Here is a 19,249-nt window from a genome sequence, read left to right as displayed (position 1 = left end):
TTTTATTGGTTTTTAATACTGAGTATATCTGATATTAAGTTGGTTTTGATTCAAACGATCTCAATTCTATTTTTTCATTTATTTAACAATAGATTTTCTATATTTTTTCTCTTCATCTCACATCAATAATTATTTAAAATTTTGTCAAAACTTGACTGACGCACTAAGAATGTCCGTATTACTGTATTACACTGTATGCAACTAAAATTATGCGGTTATTTTTTAATGACTTTACATCAAAGGAAACCTATCGTTTCCTTATCACTGTCTAAATTGAATAATTAGAATTTTAGTGAAGGACAAGAGACGCATCAAGCTCCAAACTGGTGAATTTTCACACTGCTTTAACTTGCAATGCTGAATAAATAATAACAAGTTTTTTTCACTTTGATCTAACAAGTTTTAGTGTTCATTAATGGTTAATAGATAGAAACAGATCATTTTATTTTTAATATACTATTAATACTCGATTATTTTCGCCGGCATGTTATGCTATGTGTTGTTTGAGGTTTTTTTTATTTGTCCAGGCCTCCGAAGAACAATTTAGTGCTAGCTATCCGAATGTGCGCACCGTGGCTGTTAAAAAGGTATGCTTATTTTTTACTTCACTATTTTTGTATATAGAATTTTACACGTTTTACAGTGGCGGCTGGTAGTGAAGGACGCAAGTCCTCGTGTCTGTTTCACTTTAATCAATAAAAATCGTGAAATTTTAGAGACTACTTCTAATTTATTGAAAATAGTAACAACTATGCAGGGTGTTTCTTAAAAAGGTGATCCCGTTTCTAGAATAGATAAAAAACTGAAAAATATTTGGGGTTTGCTCAGAAAAAAAAATTTCGAAACGCCATCCGTATTTAAGATAAAAGGTGTCTAAGAAAAAGAATATTATTTTACAATTATACATTTTTTACGATTTTGACGTAACATTGTATTGAAATTTTATACTAATATGTTGTGGAAGCTCATACATCTAATGAATTTGTTTTTATGTATGACTCTCATAGTTACACGGTTCGTACCCAGTAGTACATAACTTTTTCTATATTAGATATACGAGCCCCGTCTCATTTCAGTTGGCCCAATTGAAAAAAATTACTAATTATTGCTTTTTCAGCTATTAAAAACCGGCAAATTGTTTCGTTTTGAGCACTTTATATTTTCTATAAACATTTTAGATACTTTTACAGGAGTTACAAGTCTTAATATATGTTATAATCTATATATATAAAAGAAAGTCGTGTTAGTTACTCCACTTATAACTCAAGAACGGCTGCACCGATTTAGCTGAAAATTGGCAGGGAGGTAGTATAGAGCCAGGAGAAGGACATAGGATACTTTTTATCCCGTTCGACATCATTCCCGTGTGACTTGACATGAAACGTCAGTCGCTATAAAACGTGGTATAACAAAAAAGAATCAGACTTGGAATAACAAAACGCAAATGACAGCTATGTAATTGACGTATAATGACAGATATGTAATAACGTATGGATGACAATTTGATATCTGTAAGAAATCAATAATAAAACTATTTCTATTAAATAAATAATTAACAATTATAATGTTCCATAAGTGTGGAACAGATGGCGCCTTAAGCGAATTTCTTTACAGAGAACTGTAAAATTTCGTCCTTTACACCTCATAGATGGCGCCACAACTTTAATGTGATATATTTTCTGAGACTACACACTATAGATGTCTTATTTTGCCTATGCCACTTAACGTCGCGTCTTTCAAATCATTTTTCATTTTGTCTTCGTTGCGTACACTACTTCGAATATTTTTTTATTTCTAACTTACAGAGAACGAAATTTATTCACATTAAAAATTCAATTACTATTTTTTAGTAAAATGCCATCTAAAAAATCCAACCTTAATGCAAGCAAGAAGACTCGACGTGCACGTGTTGAAAGAGCTAATAAATCAGTCGAACAGAGAGCAGAAAGAAATGCAGCTCAAAGAATTCGCACAGCTGAAATTCGTGCACGAGAACACCGTGATAATCGTCGACAAGAAAATGCATTGAGAACCATGGTGGCACGTCATCAACACATAGATTCTTATATAGAACAAACCCGAGAAAATCATCGAACCAACCGCGCAGTAACACGTGGATCATTTGTTCGTCATTTAATTATGAACCAAACATCAACCACTCGGTTGATTCCAAAGTTACTATTGGTGCGATGGACAAAATATGCAATTATTGTCAGGCGTTAACATTTCGCAACGAAGCACCCGGCATGTGTTGCGCATCAGGAAAAGATGTATTGTCGCCACTCCGTACTCCACCTATACCTTTGAAATCCCTTCTTTCTGCATTTCGAATGAATCAAAATTATTTTTGCGTAAGACACGAAAATTTAGTTCTTGCTTCCAAATGACGTCGTTTGTGATTTGTCATCAAATGGTCGTAATTTTGAGACAACAATCAAAATTCAAGGCCAGGTATATCATAAAAATGGATCATTGATGCCAATGTCAAATGAAGATCCAAAATTTCTGCAGATCTATTTTATGGGCAATTGTGACGAACATGTAACAACTCGATGCCAGTATAATTTCATTGAACAAGCAGAAGAGAGAGCAATTGTATTGTCATTAGAATTATTTCAAATCAAATCACTCAGCCACAGCAACGCGTGGCCGGGTCTACTAGTTACAAATAAAAAAAAACCAAATGTAATCAGAAAGCTTAAATATTAAACATACTTTTAAAAGTTACCATTGCGTAACATCCCCTTTATTTTTAATAACAGCCGTAATTCTTTGAGGCATGGTGTTTATTAAATTCTGACAGTATTCGAGAATGAAATCATCCCAAATTTCTTGTAGTCTTTCTCTTAATTCCATGACAGTTCTAGCTGGATTTGCACGCAACTGCTTTTTCATTTCATGCCAAAGTGTTTCTATTGATGATAAATCTGGACTACTTGAAACCCAAAAGTGGAATATTGTTGTCTGAGAACCATTTTAAGGCCTTTTTTGACTTATGGCATGCTGCTTCATCTTGCTAAAAAATAAAGGCTTTCCCACCCACGCAAACTTCAAAACGAGACTCATCACTCCAATGTATACAACTCCACTTTTCAAAATTCCAATTTTTATGCTCTTTGGCCCATTTAAGTCTATTTTTCTTTTGGATTTGAGTCAATAATGGCTTTTCCTTGGCCTAAGTAAACAAAATTTAAATTTAGAAAAATATGCTTCAAACTAAGGTGCTACAAAATTCACCTTTTATGTCCGAAATCCTAATTTTTGAGCCTCTCTGTGACATGTGGATCTTGAAACCCGCCTACCTACTGCATTCCTCCATAGTTCACTTAGTTGACCATAGTTAGCACATCTGTTTTGTTGAATTATTCTTTTTAACACTTGTTTATCTTTGTCTGACAATTTCGATTTTCTTACAATCGAACCATTTGCTTTATACAAGCGAACTATATTTCGAACACTGTATTTTGACATGTTTACAACTTTCGCGATTTCTGAGTTCTTTTTCCCATTTTTGAATAATTTTATTATGATTAATCGAATTTTTTCATCAATAACTTTTCCTCTACCCATTTTAAAAATTATATTCACCTTATTACTAAAAAAATCTATCTGTCACTTAAAAAAAAACATTTTGTGAAAATATGACTTAAACAGTCTACTTTATTATTTGCGTATTTTAGACGTAATGAAACAATGAACGCTTGAATAAGCATAAAAAATAATTATCAACAAGACCTATCTATTAAATATCATTCAAAATATTTGACAATATTCATCCAAAACCTATTTTAGACGTAAAACTAAAAGTTTAAAACATTTTACTAACAGCTACTTTTTGGCATCGTATTAAGCAAAATTTCAAGTGAACTTGAATATCATTTAATTTTACACCAAAAAAGGCAATCTTGATAAAACTCGATGTGTCGAAATATTTTAATTTGAAAATTATGAAGTAATAACCGATGCTGGTATAAAGTATTGATAGAGTTATTATTATGTGAATTGAAAATTTTTTTTCCGGTAAATGAGACCCCATCGATAAATAGGATACATTTAAAAAACGATTTTCGTGTCTTGTAACGTTGCAAAAAAATCCAGTCTAATCAGCATGAGATCTTGTTTTTCAAAGTAGAATAAATATGGGCACTGAGCTATTGGAGGCCTTAGTATGAACCAAACAACAATTTGATGATACTTTTTTCTCCCACTTCTACAATTATACATCACTTATTTAGAGTTGTGTGTAAACTTTCATTTTTTTGACAGTGGACTTAAATTATTGAGAATATCCTTGAAACAGGGAAAATACCATGCTGTTCCCAGATCTTGAAGCTTATAAAGTGTGGAAATTACAAAGTAGATAATCGAAATGAGCGCTTTCGAAAATTGATTTTTTTTCTTCTCTGGCACCACTGTACGTCGTCGCTACTGTTCATACCGTTGTGAAATCAAGCCATTTAGTGGTAATTAAACATACATTTTTCAAATTCAGTCATTCTAACATGGAATATCATTCCATGTAATCAAACAAAGGAGGAGCTAACCGGAGGAGACATTTTTGGCAAGTGTTCAAAGTGGCGGTTTTAGAACATTTCTTTTATGGCAATCTACCAACTTTTTTCATCACTTTTATTTGTCGTTATAATTTAATGGGTATAATCTTGGAGTACAAAGTATAATACATACACTAACTATAATAGGCTGATCCATTTTCGTCTTACTGTTGCTTTGTAGATTTTCCATGATCTTAGTTTTGTCTTAAGATATGGTTAACACATTTAACTCATGAATAAACGTATTGTTATCGCTCAAGCTGTCTTATACAGTTACAACTGTCTTAGGAATCAGTTATTTGAAGTTAATATCTGTTTCATGCCTTACAACGTATCTGTGAAACATAGTGGTTTCACTCCCTGTTTTTTTAAAAATTAGTAGAGGATGATAGAAATGATGAAACCGTTCCAACATTTCCAATAGCATTCATTACTTCTAGAATGTCACATCATTTGGTGATATACAGCTTCTTGGAGTGGCTGAAACAGTGGGTGTAAATTGCTAGAGGTTGCTGCTGAGAAATTAAGGCTTGCAGACCACGAACTGTCCTGTCGTATTAGCTCCACCATCATAGCCTTGGCCACATAACAAATCGTATGAAAACCCAAGCTTAGACAATCCTTGGTCTGTTGTAGACTTAAAAAGTCTTAAAAATCTGGCTGTTTCTACCTGACCAACAACTAAAATAGACTAACAGTGCATCTTCTTTACATGAAATTAGTTTTATTATAAATTTTTAACATATCTATAAATTTTGGAGCCTAGACCCTCCCATAGATCCGCTACTGACGGATTTCTTAGAAAAGGAAATCAAAATTCCAAGAATATAAAAAATGAAAAAAAACAGATATAAAAGGAAACAAAGAATCCCAGTACAGTCACAAAGACGATTACAAAACCTTGAATATTGATAGCTCATCAAATCGAGGAAGACCACGAAGTTATGACAATTGTTTCCTAGTTCTTGTCCCTGTTAGAGGCAAAAAAAGTCTTTGTGACAAAGGAATAATTCCGGAGGGAGACCAGCACTAGTATAGAATTATACTTTATCTGGAAACTTCAGATGAAAGATTTACAAGGCTTGTATAGATAATACCAGCGATAAAAAATTTACTCTTGATTAATTGTGTATGAAAATATTTATTATTTTATGTTTATAAAATATTTGTAAAAACTTTAAACGAAAGAATTATATAAAAATGATATTTTATTCCTTAGCCGTTTAATATACTTATTGGGAAGTAAAATTCGCGTTAAGTGCGAAAATTAAATTTTCATCCACTTGTTGATTTCAGTAAAGCAAATAATTACAAAATAGTTTAAAATAATGAATTAATTGGAAATTTTGGATGATTCAATATTTCATTGTTTTTAATGAGTATATAACCTTTATTTTGCTATCCTGAAAAATTTAATTTCGTTAATGACTTTCACCTTCCGCACATGGTTTCAAACTATAAGGGAAAATTGTCTGTTCGGTGAAACGAGGGCTGGCATTATCGACCTTGGGTGATGCCGGCCCTCGCTTGATTGACGAATTAACTCAATAATACTTCTTCAGACCAAGATGTAGCACGCTCGGATTCTTTCTAATCAACAAATTTGTCGTAAACACTCAGATGTTTCAATTCGTTCAGGAAAAAAAATCCAAAGTTACAGCTTTTGCTGTGTCAGTGGAATGCTGTGGTATGCTTTCAACGATTGTATCAATATTTATTGAATCCTTATACGAGGGCTACTACTTTTTTAAGTTTACCTAAGTTTTGAAATATAGCAACACTAATGTGAATATGTCAAATCTGACATTACCATCATAAAGCTTGACATTTTTAATTGTGAATATACTCAGAACGTGTTATCACACGAGTGCTATTTGAGTTGTGTTACAGGTACTTGAAATATTCATTTTTGTCAAAAATAGAATTAAATCGCGACTTTTGGTGATGAAGCACAATATCGAACCACCGTCTTTCGCTGGTTTTCCGATTTCAATCGGGGTCGCACTTCCTTAAAGGATGAATTTCGTTAGGGTCGTCGAAAATCGGCTGTTGTGCCAAAAACCATCGATATTGTGCGTAAAATGATATTACGAGATCGTCATGTGACATACTATGAGATTGAGGCACATTTGAGCATTAGTTCCACTCGCATATGTTCAATATTGCATGAACACTTGCCGCATAATTTGACAATCGCTCTATAAAGCTCGTGTCATTAGTGCAAAGAAATGCTGAAAAAATTCAATCGGTGCTTTAAAAAACGTCTATAATATTGTGTCAGGCGCCGATTATATGGGTCTTTCGAAACGAGTCAAATCCAATAGAATTTGTTTGCTAAGCACTTCAAAGTGAATGGACGCCAGTTTTTTTGCATAACTGGACATGTCGCTGTCGTTCTATTAGAGTAACGTAGAACGGTTAATTCTGAATGGTACACCAGCATTTGTTTGCCAGAGTGCGTTCGTTAAAATCGGGAAAACCAATCGCAGAAGACGAATCATTCTCCACCATGACAAGATTCACATTTAACTTACTTTGATGTTTTATAATAATTGAGTTTATTAAATTTTTAATTTTTAACGTGATTATGTAATAATGTAAGAACTTAACTTATAACAGGTTTGTTGTTGTTGATCATCAAGCAGACAACTGCTCAATGTTTTTACCAAACCTATCACGTCACAAGTGAAAATCAATGTAATTGAAAATTAGAAATTTTTTGCGACTTTCAATTAAATATGTAGATATTTTTAGTCGAATTTTTCAAGGAAAAATTAGACTACTACGGTAGGCATGACTAGAAGAAAAATGGGGGGCACATCATTTTTCCCATGTTTTGAGACCTCCTGAACACGATTATGATGGTTTTTCGAATGTCTGTTTAAGCTGCAATTCTTATTTTCGTCTCTCGAGCAATTGCTATGGGTCCGATTTGGTTCAAAATTAGCATACATGACTTTTTTGGCGGTGGATTGATGTTATTAGAGTTTGGTTGAAAACAAATGAATATTTCGAGGGGTCACAGTGCAAAAAAGTGGTTTTTGACCTTTGCTCACCTCTGCAGGTCAAACGAAAAGCGACTGAAAAATGAAATTTCACATGTAGGTTCAATTAGTTGCGAGATGATTTCCTGTCTAATGTCGAAACTTTCCATCTCCACCCCTCTCCATTTTATGGTCATTTTTGTTATATTTTCTTATTTTTTGGTCAGAAAAAGTTTAACTAGAGGGTTCGAACTTCGCATGCAAGTAGGGGTTGAAGAATTGTCTTTCTCAAGTTCAAAGTTTTCTTCTAGCACAAAACGCCCGAAATCATTTTGATCGTTGTAATTGTTGAACTGGACCGCCTCCTATTTAATGAATAATACGAGTATGATCGTTGCTGGGGTGATTTTTTTTAATTCCAATTTCCGAAATTTCTTGTCATTATGACAATTTTTTCTTTGTTGTCAATTGGAATTGAACAAGAGGGTTCGAGACCACCGGGTCTATTGAAATTATGAATTTTCATTCGAGAGAGAGAGTTAACTTGTGAAATGAAAAATTATTGAGGAATAGCAAATTTTCCATATAAAGAAATAAGATTGAAGAGAATTGATATCATTTCCAAGAAATCCATTTTATGGAAAGATTTGTTTGTGTATTAGTTAAATTCTTCATTCGACGAAAAATTCGACTTTCGTGATGGAGCTCTACTGCTCACGGCTTTTTTCCACTTTTAATTATATATTTTACTTTGTGACATTATTTCTTATCAAGAACTTATTAAATAAAAAAAAAATAAATACTTTTTAAAAAATACAAGTACCCTACTGTAGGAGACAAAATCAGATTATCAATTAGCATAATTTCTTCATTAATCAATCAACATCAGACAGGTAGGTGTCGTTGGTCCTACAAAAAATGTCAAACACATACACGAAAGAACAAATTGGATGATAAGTTGATAGTTTAATGAATTTTAGACCGTGTGATCATACATTAACGTAACGTGCTATTATTTGAACTTTGTTTAGGTTAAAAAAAATGAATTTGTTTCCAGATAAGTAGAGCTGACAATACTCGAGTAAATTGTACTTAAAGTACTCACTATTACTCGTGAGTTCTTTTATTTAGAAGTACTCAGCACTCGAAATATTTCGAGTAATTTTTATGTTACAGTACTCATACTTGTGATTCCTATAGTTGCGGAGTGCCGAGACACCGGCGCCGACACTCATAGACTAGGAGAAAGTATCCTCAACAATTCACGTCCAGTGATTCAGTTACATATTGTAAAAAATATTGTGTCTTGTTTCATTGTGCTCTGTGGAGTAATTGATTACGAGTAAACAGTGTAAATACTTACTTACTTACTTAAGTCTTGTTATTTAGATATTTTAATTAAAACAAAAAGATCAGTGACTTATTCATAAAACCAACGATTAATTATATTTCTTCCCATATTACAATTTAAAAAAGTATGAAATGTTAAATATCGAACAAGACAAGTCTTGGTTAAAGTTAGCTCTAGATCCTAGACCTAGATCTAGATCTATTGCTGTTGGTTGCTTACTATTATTTAGCGTATTCAAAATAACAATTTTTTGTTGTCCGGTAATACATCTCTACACCTTTTCACCTTTTAGTAGAGATGTATAATCATTGTTCTCATAATACAAATACAAGGAACACAAATATCTTAGTTTTATAATCACACAATTGACATAATGTGTAAACGTACGCGAAATTGATTATGAACTTTCAAATTACATCTCAATATAGAGTACATTTAACTTATGGAATTTCCGGGTTATGGGGAGGCGTATGTATTATAAAAGTTCCGTATTATAGGTGGATATATTTCACTAATTGTTGCCTTGATATGATTCACATATATATGAAAAATAGTATATAGCATAATGGGGTGGTTTATCAAAATATGCCGGATTATTTATTGATCCAATTTACTGAAAAATAAGTTATTCGAAGTACGTACGAGATGACCCCTTACGGACGAATGGTTTGTTGACGCGTTTATATAATTTAAAAAAAAAAAGAGTCAGCTAATTCTATTTCTTGTTTTACGTCAAATTCTGACGATCAATCTCAATATTTTTAGTCGAATTTTTCAAGGAAAAATTAGACTATTACGGTAGGCATGACTAGAAGTAAAATGGGGGGCACATCATTTTTCCCATGTTTTGAGACCTCCTGAACACGATTATGATGGTTTTTCGAATGTCTGTAGCTTATATATATATATATATATATATATATATATATATATATATATATATATATATCTGTTTAAGCTACAATTCTTATTTTCGTCTCTCGAGCAATTACTATGGGTCCGATTTGGATCAAAATTAGCATACAAGGGTTTTTTGGCGGCGGATTGATGTTATTAGAGTTTGGTTGAAAAAAATGAATATTTCGAGGGGTCGCAGTGCAAAAAAAGTGGTTTTTGACTGTTGCTCACCTCTGCAGGTCAAACGAAAAGCGACTGACAAATGAAATTTCACATGTAAGTTCAATTAGTTGCGAGATAATTTCCTGTCTAAGGTCGAAACTTTCCATCTCCAACCCTCTCCATTTTATGGTAATTTTTGTTATATTTTCTTATTTTTTGGCCAGAAAAAGTTTAACTAGAGGGTTCGAACTTCGCATGCAAGTAGGGGTGATGTTGAAGAATTGTATTTCTCAAGTTCAAAGTTTTCTTCTTCAGTTCTTCTAGCACAAAACGCCCGAAATCATTTTGATCGTTGTAATTGTTGAACTGGACCGCCTCTTATTTAACGAATAATACCAGTATGATCGTTGCTAGGGTGATTTTTTTTACTTCCCATTTTCGAAATTTCTTGTCATTATGACAATTTTTTCTTTGTTGTCAATTGGAATTGAACAAGAGGGTTCGAGACCACCGGGTCTATTTAAATTATGAACTTTCATTCAAGAGAGGGAGTTAACTTGTGAAATGAAAAGTTATTGAGGAATAGCAAATTTTCCATATAAAGAAATAAGATTGAAGAGAATTGATATCATTTCCAAGAAATCCATTTTATGGAAAGATTTGTTTGTGTATTAGTTAAAATCTTCATTCGACGAAAAATTCGACTTTTTTTTGTTTTTGTATTGAAGCATTTGTTCATAATAGCTTCACTAAATTCTATTTTTCTATCGGATCGGGATTATCATCTTCAACTCCTCAACATTTTCAAGTTTAAATAACTTTTTTACCTTAGCCTTGTATTATTATTTACCGGGATGACGACATCTTTTTTTATCCCTACGATTTTTTATCAAAAACTTTTTCTGATTTAATGACTTGAGGCGCTAAGCGTCAGCTGGTCTGGTAATAGTTTCATTTAAACTCAATTGTATTTCCAAACTTTTGAACTAAAGTTAATATGAAATATTTTCCTGCAAATCATTATTTTAGATTAAAGAACGTATGAAACTGTTTTTGTTGATGATTCAGTTACTTTTGATATGTCTCCAAAATATGAATATCCGGAAATGTCGATGTTGTGGATAAATAACAGATCTCGGTCAAACACCGTCCGCAATAACGCTTTGATCCCTCAACTATTTTCTAGATTAAATAAACTACATTCAAACGCACGTTTTTGTTTCTTTAGTGATGGTATGAAATTTTTAACTAATAATGTTTTAACTTTTGTATATCAATTCCGCACCCACACTATCATCTATTTTTAATTTCGAATGGTTTATACTCGATCAACAAGTGAATCAAATGTATGTGTCTAAAATTCCGTCGTTCGTTTCTAGGAAGATATTTTCCAGGCTTTCCTTTCATTACGACCTTCTCAATAGAACTGTTAAAACGTAGTTTGGATATCAAAATTGATATGAACGTTACGTTGTGTTGATATTTTTTTGGGAATCATGTATGTAAGTAAGAAAATCCTAATGTGTCTGAAAATTTTGTATACAACAGCTTTGAGGTATTTTGTTTTTCATTTTATTTGAACATAACAGAATATGTCAAGGAAACAGGAAATATTTCCAGTTCTCTACAGCATCTGATTCAGTAATTTCAATGCAAAATATCTAAACCAACTGACCACACATCGTATTGGAGTCATACAACCGGCTGTTACTAACCTGACCACGTATTTTATCTTTGATTGTTCAAAGCTCAAGTCATATTAACAGAAACTATAAAGAATATTTATTAAAGAAAAAAAGTAAACCAAAACAATCATCAGTGCCTGATCAGCACGTGAACATTCCAAAAAAGCATCCATCAAGAAACAAAATTAACAATTCAATCGATGATTTCGACAGGAGCGCCATCAGAAGAATTGTTCAAAATGAGTTACCTACAGTGGATACAGTTCTGAGAGTAGTTAACGAAGGTAGGGACTTGCCGGATTTTAAAAGATCAACATTTGAAAATTTATTAAAAGAAATGGGATTTCTATGCAAAAAATGAGGAAGAAACAGTCTTATTATTAAAAAAAAATCAGAGATAATTGTGTGGAGAGGAGAAAAATTGAGAAATTTCGTGAAGAAAATAGATAAATTTACTCCCTCAGATATCTTATAGTCCTTGATATTAATTTTCCACAGTTTCAATACTTTGATCTGATATTCTCTACAACACTTATATTTTTGGGAGCTATTGAGGTAGTGAGTTTATCTGCTCGTTACAATCAAGAAAAGCAGCTTAGTTTCCACTAGTTTTCCATTTTCCAAGAAAATTTTCATTTCTTGAGCAAATGAATACCACATCTCGAAATCAATCTCGTTGATTGATGTTAACTAGGATTCTTCAAATTGCCTTAATTGAAGATCATCAAATAGTATCCTACTACCCATCAATTTGGGATTTTGAGTAACAAATGCACAAATGATGCTATATTTTCCCTTCTAAACGTCTACTCTAGTCTAAACAGCCATCACTCCACTGCAACAACTTTTTGTGATTTTTCTAAGGCTTTCGATAGTGTTAATCATATTATTTAAATCAACAAACTGCAGTACTACTACGACACTAGTTTTTTTTTTGGAGCAACCTTGTGTTTAGTGACCTAATCACCCTCAAATCATGGTGCGATTCTAATCTTTTCTGCTTCTAAAACCAAAGTTTTATCATATAAAAATACATTGCAGTCTTTTTCATTAAATAACACCACCATTGACGTCGTTGAATCTGTAAAATTCTTGGGGTTTGGGGACAATTCCTTGAAATGGGAGTTACATATTGCAGCCTGATCTAAACAATTAAGTTCCTTCTGTTTTGCGTTGAGTTCAGTTACCAAAGAACCGAACTTATTCACCTCGTTAACAGTTTATTATGCCCGTATACTGGGGTACTTGTGATGCGACTCAATTTGAGCGAATCTTCGAACTACAAAAGAAAGCTGTTAGATTTTAACTCGGACTAAACAGCAGGGTCACTGCGGGGACTTCTTTGAAAGGTTAAAAATTCTGACTCTTCCTTTCTTATTCATCTTTAAATCCGTTTGACTAATTCGTGAGAACGTTTCTCCAATTTCAGAAAAATCGTTGCACGGCTATCCACTTAGGAACGCGGAGCTTTACCATCTACTCCACGTTCAGAATTAGTTAATGGCTCAATATTTTACACTGCAAAAAATGCACAATCACTTGCCAGTTGAAATAAGATCGACATCATATTCCTCAATAATTTCAGGGCATACTAAAGAGCCTTGTACTCCGTAAACGACTAATATTCCAATAATAATATTTAATTTCGGGTGCATGCTGCATACTGATATAATTTTTGCTAGGGACTTATATACTAATTATTACCTATTACTATTACCTATAAATTTGTTACTCTTTGTGGTTTTCTACTGTTTATTGAAATTTTTTTTGTTGTATTTTTATTTAGTTATTTTTTTTATGTTTTTTTTTAGTTTTTACATGTTTTTTTTTACAAATCGAACAATTTATTGACAATAAAGCATCTCTCTCTCTCTCTCTCTCTCTCTCTCTGTATAAAGGCTTTCAGTTTTTCCGTGCCCTTTTCAGGAATTTTTCGGAATTTTACCTAAAAGGTACCCAAAAAATTATGGTTTCTATTTTAAACACATACACTCACCAGCTTAAACACTGATTGCCAAGGAAACGATTTCATAGACAATAAGATGGTCGATACATCATATTCTCTATACTTATCTTACACACATTTTTGGTGAGGTTATTTGTTATAGATTTGTACATTCTTTTTAAATTTGAGAAAATTGGTGCAAATGGAAATAACACATAATTTCACTATGTGATTACAAATACTAAAAAAATATAATTTTGTTTCATTTCAAGCAACCCAACCAGAGTCTAGGAATTATGATAATAGAAGGCAAACATGCAGAAGTGGGACAAGGTATCTTCATATCCGACATTCAAGAAGGGAGCTCGGCAGAGAAGGTAGGCATATAATTCCGTTTCAATCAAACTTAAATGTAACTTTTATTAAAAGATTATATCGATGAGGAAGTGCTGAAATCTCCTAACTTTCATTTTTCACTAAAACGACTTACCAATCAATCGATAATTGAATTGCGCGTCTACTATATGAATAAAGTTGAAATTTTGTAGATTGTTTCTAATGATAAATTTTACTGTAATTAAATGTTTAAAATTTGGAATTGTAAACATGACAATTGCGATGAATGAACATTGATTTCTCAAAATTATAACAGTCTACCATTTTGCAAATATCTCCGATCTTATCCAATATCGAAGTAACTCTGATCTTAAAAATAATTGTCTATTATGATTGTTGGGACTATTTTTCAGTAATTTTTATATTTCTTTGTTATATTATCGCCGATTATATTTGAAAACTCGTAAAGCTAAATAATAATTTTCATTGATCTCTGTTAATGTTTTTTTTTAAAGTCTGGATAAGCGGATACATTTAAGTATCAAATCGCCATTCATACATTTTTTCTTTAACTTCTGGGAAAAAATAATTTAGCACATCCCTGTCGATATGTATTTCTTCAGCCGTTCTAGAGCCGTTCTATCATGAAATTTGTCTATTAAGGCCGCTTGATATGGAACAAAACAAAGTGTAATGCATTGTTTAAAAGAAATAGAAAAATATATTTAGTTAAGATAGTTTTGGTTCTACAACCAGCCAAATATTACTCAGATCAGCTGATGATCAAATTAACATTTCTGGCAACTTAGTACAAATATTCGTTATGACTAGTATTCCAAAGGTCAGCCTTTGTATTTTATTTATATCATTAACATCGACATATTTAGTAAAATATCGATATACTAGGTCAGAGGTGGGGAACCTTTTTACCATTAGAGGCCACATTTAAATTAGGCAGCAATAAGAGAGGCCGCATAAGCTGATTGACCTAAGAAAGTGACTTTTGTGAAATTATTATAGTTTTTCTATAGATTTAACAATTTATTGTATTATATAGAAAAAATAAAATATAATACTACAAAATTTTAAATACAATATACATATAAAATAATATACACATATTATAAAAAAATACAATAAAAAATATTCTTTTATTTACTAAATTAGTGACTTATTTGGTGTTGTTTTTTGTTTGACAGTGATTGTATATTTGGATCAAGCTTAGGTACTTCCGAAGCAGGAAAGTAAACGGCGAGAATGTTCTCGAAGGCATGGATATTCAACAGCATTTTTCCAGATTTCTAAGGGATCCTTTTTAGCGTTAAAAAGGGATTTGATGATACTATCTTCCCCTTAATCAATTAACTCCATTTGTAGTTCTGCAAGAGCCTCGGATATATCTATTAAATTTGGTTCAAATGCCAGTTTCATAGAAGGAGTGTGTTCGTCAAAATCAGAAAATCTATTAGCAATTTGGGGGCGCTGAAAACTGTTTAAAAAATTAACATTGAGTGTCCCAAGTCTGAAACGGATGGTCTGTGGGCCAGAGCCTCGCCCATGCGTGTTAGGGTCCGTTTCAGACTAATATTCTGACGTCATGTTACAATATGACTCTACCATTTTGTACTAGGTGGCGAAGGGCCGCACAAGAACCTCGCGGAGGCCGCAGGTTCCCCACCTATGTACTAGGTGTATAAGCTACAAAATCCAAAATTAATATTAGGCATGTTGACTTTTTACTAAAGAGCTGATTTTTTGCAGGATGACATATATTAGTCTTCCAACTCTCAACTAAATTACAATCACATTTTATGAATTGATTTATATTAAAACGTGTTTTTTTGGGATGAGCTGTAGGTCTTAAATAGTAGATTCCTAAAAAACTTCAAAATCGACGCTTCGGTAAATAAACTCGTGGCCATAAATAAGGCACCACCTTTTAGTTCAATATCCAAACCTAAAATGTTAATCTTTTGGGTTTCTTTTTGTTTTTCTATCACAAAAAGTTAAAGTATTTTAAATGTTAGCGATAAAATGTAGCAAAATTTCTTATCAGCAAATAATTGTTTTTGTAGTTTTTTAATATGTTAATTTTATGCATATTTTCTCTCATTCTATTGTTGTACCAACTTGCGGGCAGCAGTAATTTAAGTCAATCAAGGTGTGTTAAAGTCGAAACTAGTTAAACAAAAAATGAATAGGGTTAGGTAGTTAAGTGAACGCGAAACTGAAAGAATAGCCGAGTTAGTTGGACAGGGACAAAGTTATCGTGCAGTGGAAAATCTGTTTGGCGTGTACCACACAACCATTGGCAGATTGATGCAAAGATTTCGAGAGACCGGTTCACATTCTAGGAGGCTTGGACAAGGACGTCCTTCAATTTTAACTCCTCGAGATGACCGTTTTTTGCAATTTAATTTATTAAGAAAGCCTTTTACGAGAAGTCCGAAATGTAAATATCTCTGATAGATCAATAAGACGACACGTTCAGAATGCTGGTCTACAAAGCAGAAGAGCTTTCTAGGCACCTTTGCTAACCAGGCAGCATCTTTTTGCTAGACTAAGATTTGCAAGGCAACATTTAGATTGGAATTTAGAAAATTGGTGCCAAGTTTTATTTGCTGATAAGACAAGTATCAGTCTAAGAGGTCCAGATGGACGTTAACAAATTCGAAGACGGCGAGGAGAAAGATTTGCGCAATCATGTATCATTCCCAGGGAGCCGTTCCAAGAAGGGTCTATCATGTTTTGGGGAGGAATTTGTTTTGATGCCCGCACAGAATTAGTGTCTCTTTCTAGACCCGCCCTTAACGCAGCAAGATACATAACTGACATTTATTGATGATTATTTTCGTTCAATGCATGATAATGCTAGACCACACGTCCAGATATGAATCTTATCGAGCATGTCTGGGACATTTTAAAACGCCGTATTCGTCGTCGAAATCCATCTCCTCAGAATTTAAATGAGCTTGAGCGATCGGCATTAGAGGAATGGGAGAACATACCTCAAGAAGTGATACAGCACCTAATTGAAAGCATATCCAGGAGAATGTTAGCAACAATTACATCCAGAGGCGGAAATATTGTTTAGAATGCAAGTTTTATTTTTAAGAAAATTTGGTTTTATTGCAATGTTTTTATTTTTTTGCTCATTAAAAATCACTCAAAATTACTACACATTTCTTATTATTGTGTCAAATTGATTCAAAAGAAGTTATACAACAGCAATATTAATTTAAATTTATTAAACAAAAAAATATTTTCAGAAATCGGGGTGGTGCGTTATTTTTGATCATGAGTGTATATTACCCTTATCAGAGCAACACACGGACGTCAGAAATACAATTTAAACACAAGATACTAGAAACCGAAATAATACAGACAAAATTTTGAAAAGTTCTAGCAGGAATTCAAAGTCTTTATATTGATTTTCTCTGCTCTGAAAAAACGTTTTATACATTTTTTGTAATTTTTTTTTATAATAACTATTTAACCATAAATTGGTAGACATTTACAAATAGTACTGAACTTCGAAATCAGTACAATGTAAAAGATATAATTTACCACAGTCAAATTAGTAATATGCCGAACTTTTTGTATTCTAAAACTTTCATTACTCAGAACCTCTATCATCAAACTTACATTAGATTACGAGTCTTCTTAGAATATCAGACAGTACACTATACATTATCAAAATAGACAAAAATAAATCATAACTTAGCCAAAATTCGCATAGAGATAAAAATTAGTATCAATGTCAAAAAAAGTTTTTTCCATGTTTCTCCAAAACGGTACTATCTTGAAAATATGTTAGACAAAAGTTGTAGATCATACAATTCTCTACAAAAATACTCCAGTCACTTTTTCTCTTACGACTCACCATTCGTGAGATATCGCGATTTTAATCTACAATACTAACACTAAAATACCTACCCAGGTAAGTATTTTAGTTGTGCAAAACAGTTCTGCGGAGATCGAGGCGGTGGAAATGTGAAGTGCGGTGCATGTTATCAGCGTACAGGAAACACTGCAACATAAATATCAATATCAATGCACCTTGCTAGATATTGATATTCAAACCTGATTGTTTACATTTGTATTGTACAAGCTTATTTATAAAATGCAGAACGAACCAGTGGCCTTCTAGTAAACATAACCCACAATTTGCCTCGAGTGACACGGATAGGAAATTTTTGAAATCATTGAGTTTACAACTGGGCGTTAGAAATATAAAACAGAGTTGAAAAAAAATGCATGTGAGATTTGCAATGCAGGACATGCTTGGCCAAGAACTAATGCTTTTTATTTCTCCTGGATGGACGATCTACAAGTCCGACTAGACCAGTAAGAGCCATCAGATATTCCTACATATGCAAAGAACCCTTTGATCTTGATCTTAGACTGAGACTTGTGCGGTGCTACGTTTGGTCAGTGCTTCTTTACGGGATGGAGGGTTAGACCCTTAAGGTGAAAAACATCAACAAATTAGAGGCATTCGAAATGTAGGTATATCGTAGAATCCTGAAGATACCATGGACTGCCAAAGTGAGGAATGAGGATATTCTCAGGCGTATCAATAAAGACCGTGAACTCTTTAACATCGTGAAGAAACAAAAGATTGCATATCTTGGCCATATAATGCGACGCCATAAATATCAATTCTTTCAGCTGATAGTCGAGGGCAAGATTGAAGGTAAGAGAGGATTGGGACGGAAGAGGATGTCATGGTTACGGAAAGTGAGGCAGTGGACGGGTATACAAGATATTCAGACATTGATCCATACCGCTAGAGATAGAGAAGCCATGAAAAATGTGGTCGCGAACATCCATTAATGGATAAGCATTAAAAGAAGAAGAAGCAAAGAACCCAAACACAACCAAAAGATTACATAAAGTGCATAAAAAACATTGTAAATAGTTGATGACTATATAATTTATGGATAGTTAAGAGCTCTTAGGAAATCACATTTACCTACAAAGCCTAAAACATACTTTTATTTTGAAATTTGGAAGGTACCTGGGTATCTCATCACTCACATAAGGGTTAATAAGATAAAAAGATCTTACAATATTTTCTCGTTATGCAAAAATTCAATAAAAAAAATAAATTTGAAAATGTCATGTTTCGATACTCGGATCACATATACGTAGTAATCAGGGACTTGATCCAAAAAATTAGGAAGTGAGTAGATGACGTGAAAATAATGATGTGACATGAAAAATTTTCCCATACGACTCCTCGTTTTTGAGTTATAGTCCTCTAAAGCTGCGAAATCATCACTTATATGGAAACATATTATCTATGTAGTGTGTTTGACAAATAAATAATTCTA

At 32.8% G+C, this 19,249-nt stretch overlaps 1 protein-coding gene across 1 annotated transcript in view; it reads left to right on the top strand.

The window, feature by feature from the left end:
* Positions 1–19,249, top strand: part of LOC130447078 (uncharacterized) — a 450,284-nt gene that overhangs the window by 375,736 nt on the left and 55,299 nt on the right. The window contains exons 26-27 of the mRNA XM_056783735.1: positions 528–587; positions 13,850–13,954. Of these exons, the coding sequence (XP_056639713.1) occupies positions 528–587; positions 13,850–13,954 (165 nt within the window). The remainder of the gene's footprint in view (positions 1–527; positions 588–13,849; positions 13,955–19,249) is intronic.

The sequence above is a fragment of the Diorhabda sublineata genome, chromosome 7 (genome assembly GCF_026230105.1).
Source record: "Diorhabda sublineata isolate icDioSubl1.1 chromosome 7, icDioSubl1.1, whole genome shotgun sequence".
Taxonomy (NCBI): Eukaryota; Metazoa; Arthropoda; class Insecta; order Coleoptera; family Chrysomelidae; genus Diorhabda; species Diorhabda sublineata.
The sequence above is the reverse complement of the archived record's forward strand: the minus strand, read 5'-3'. Positions and strand labels throughout refer to the sequence as shown.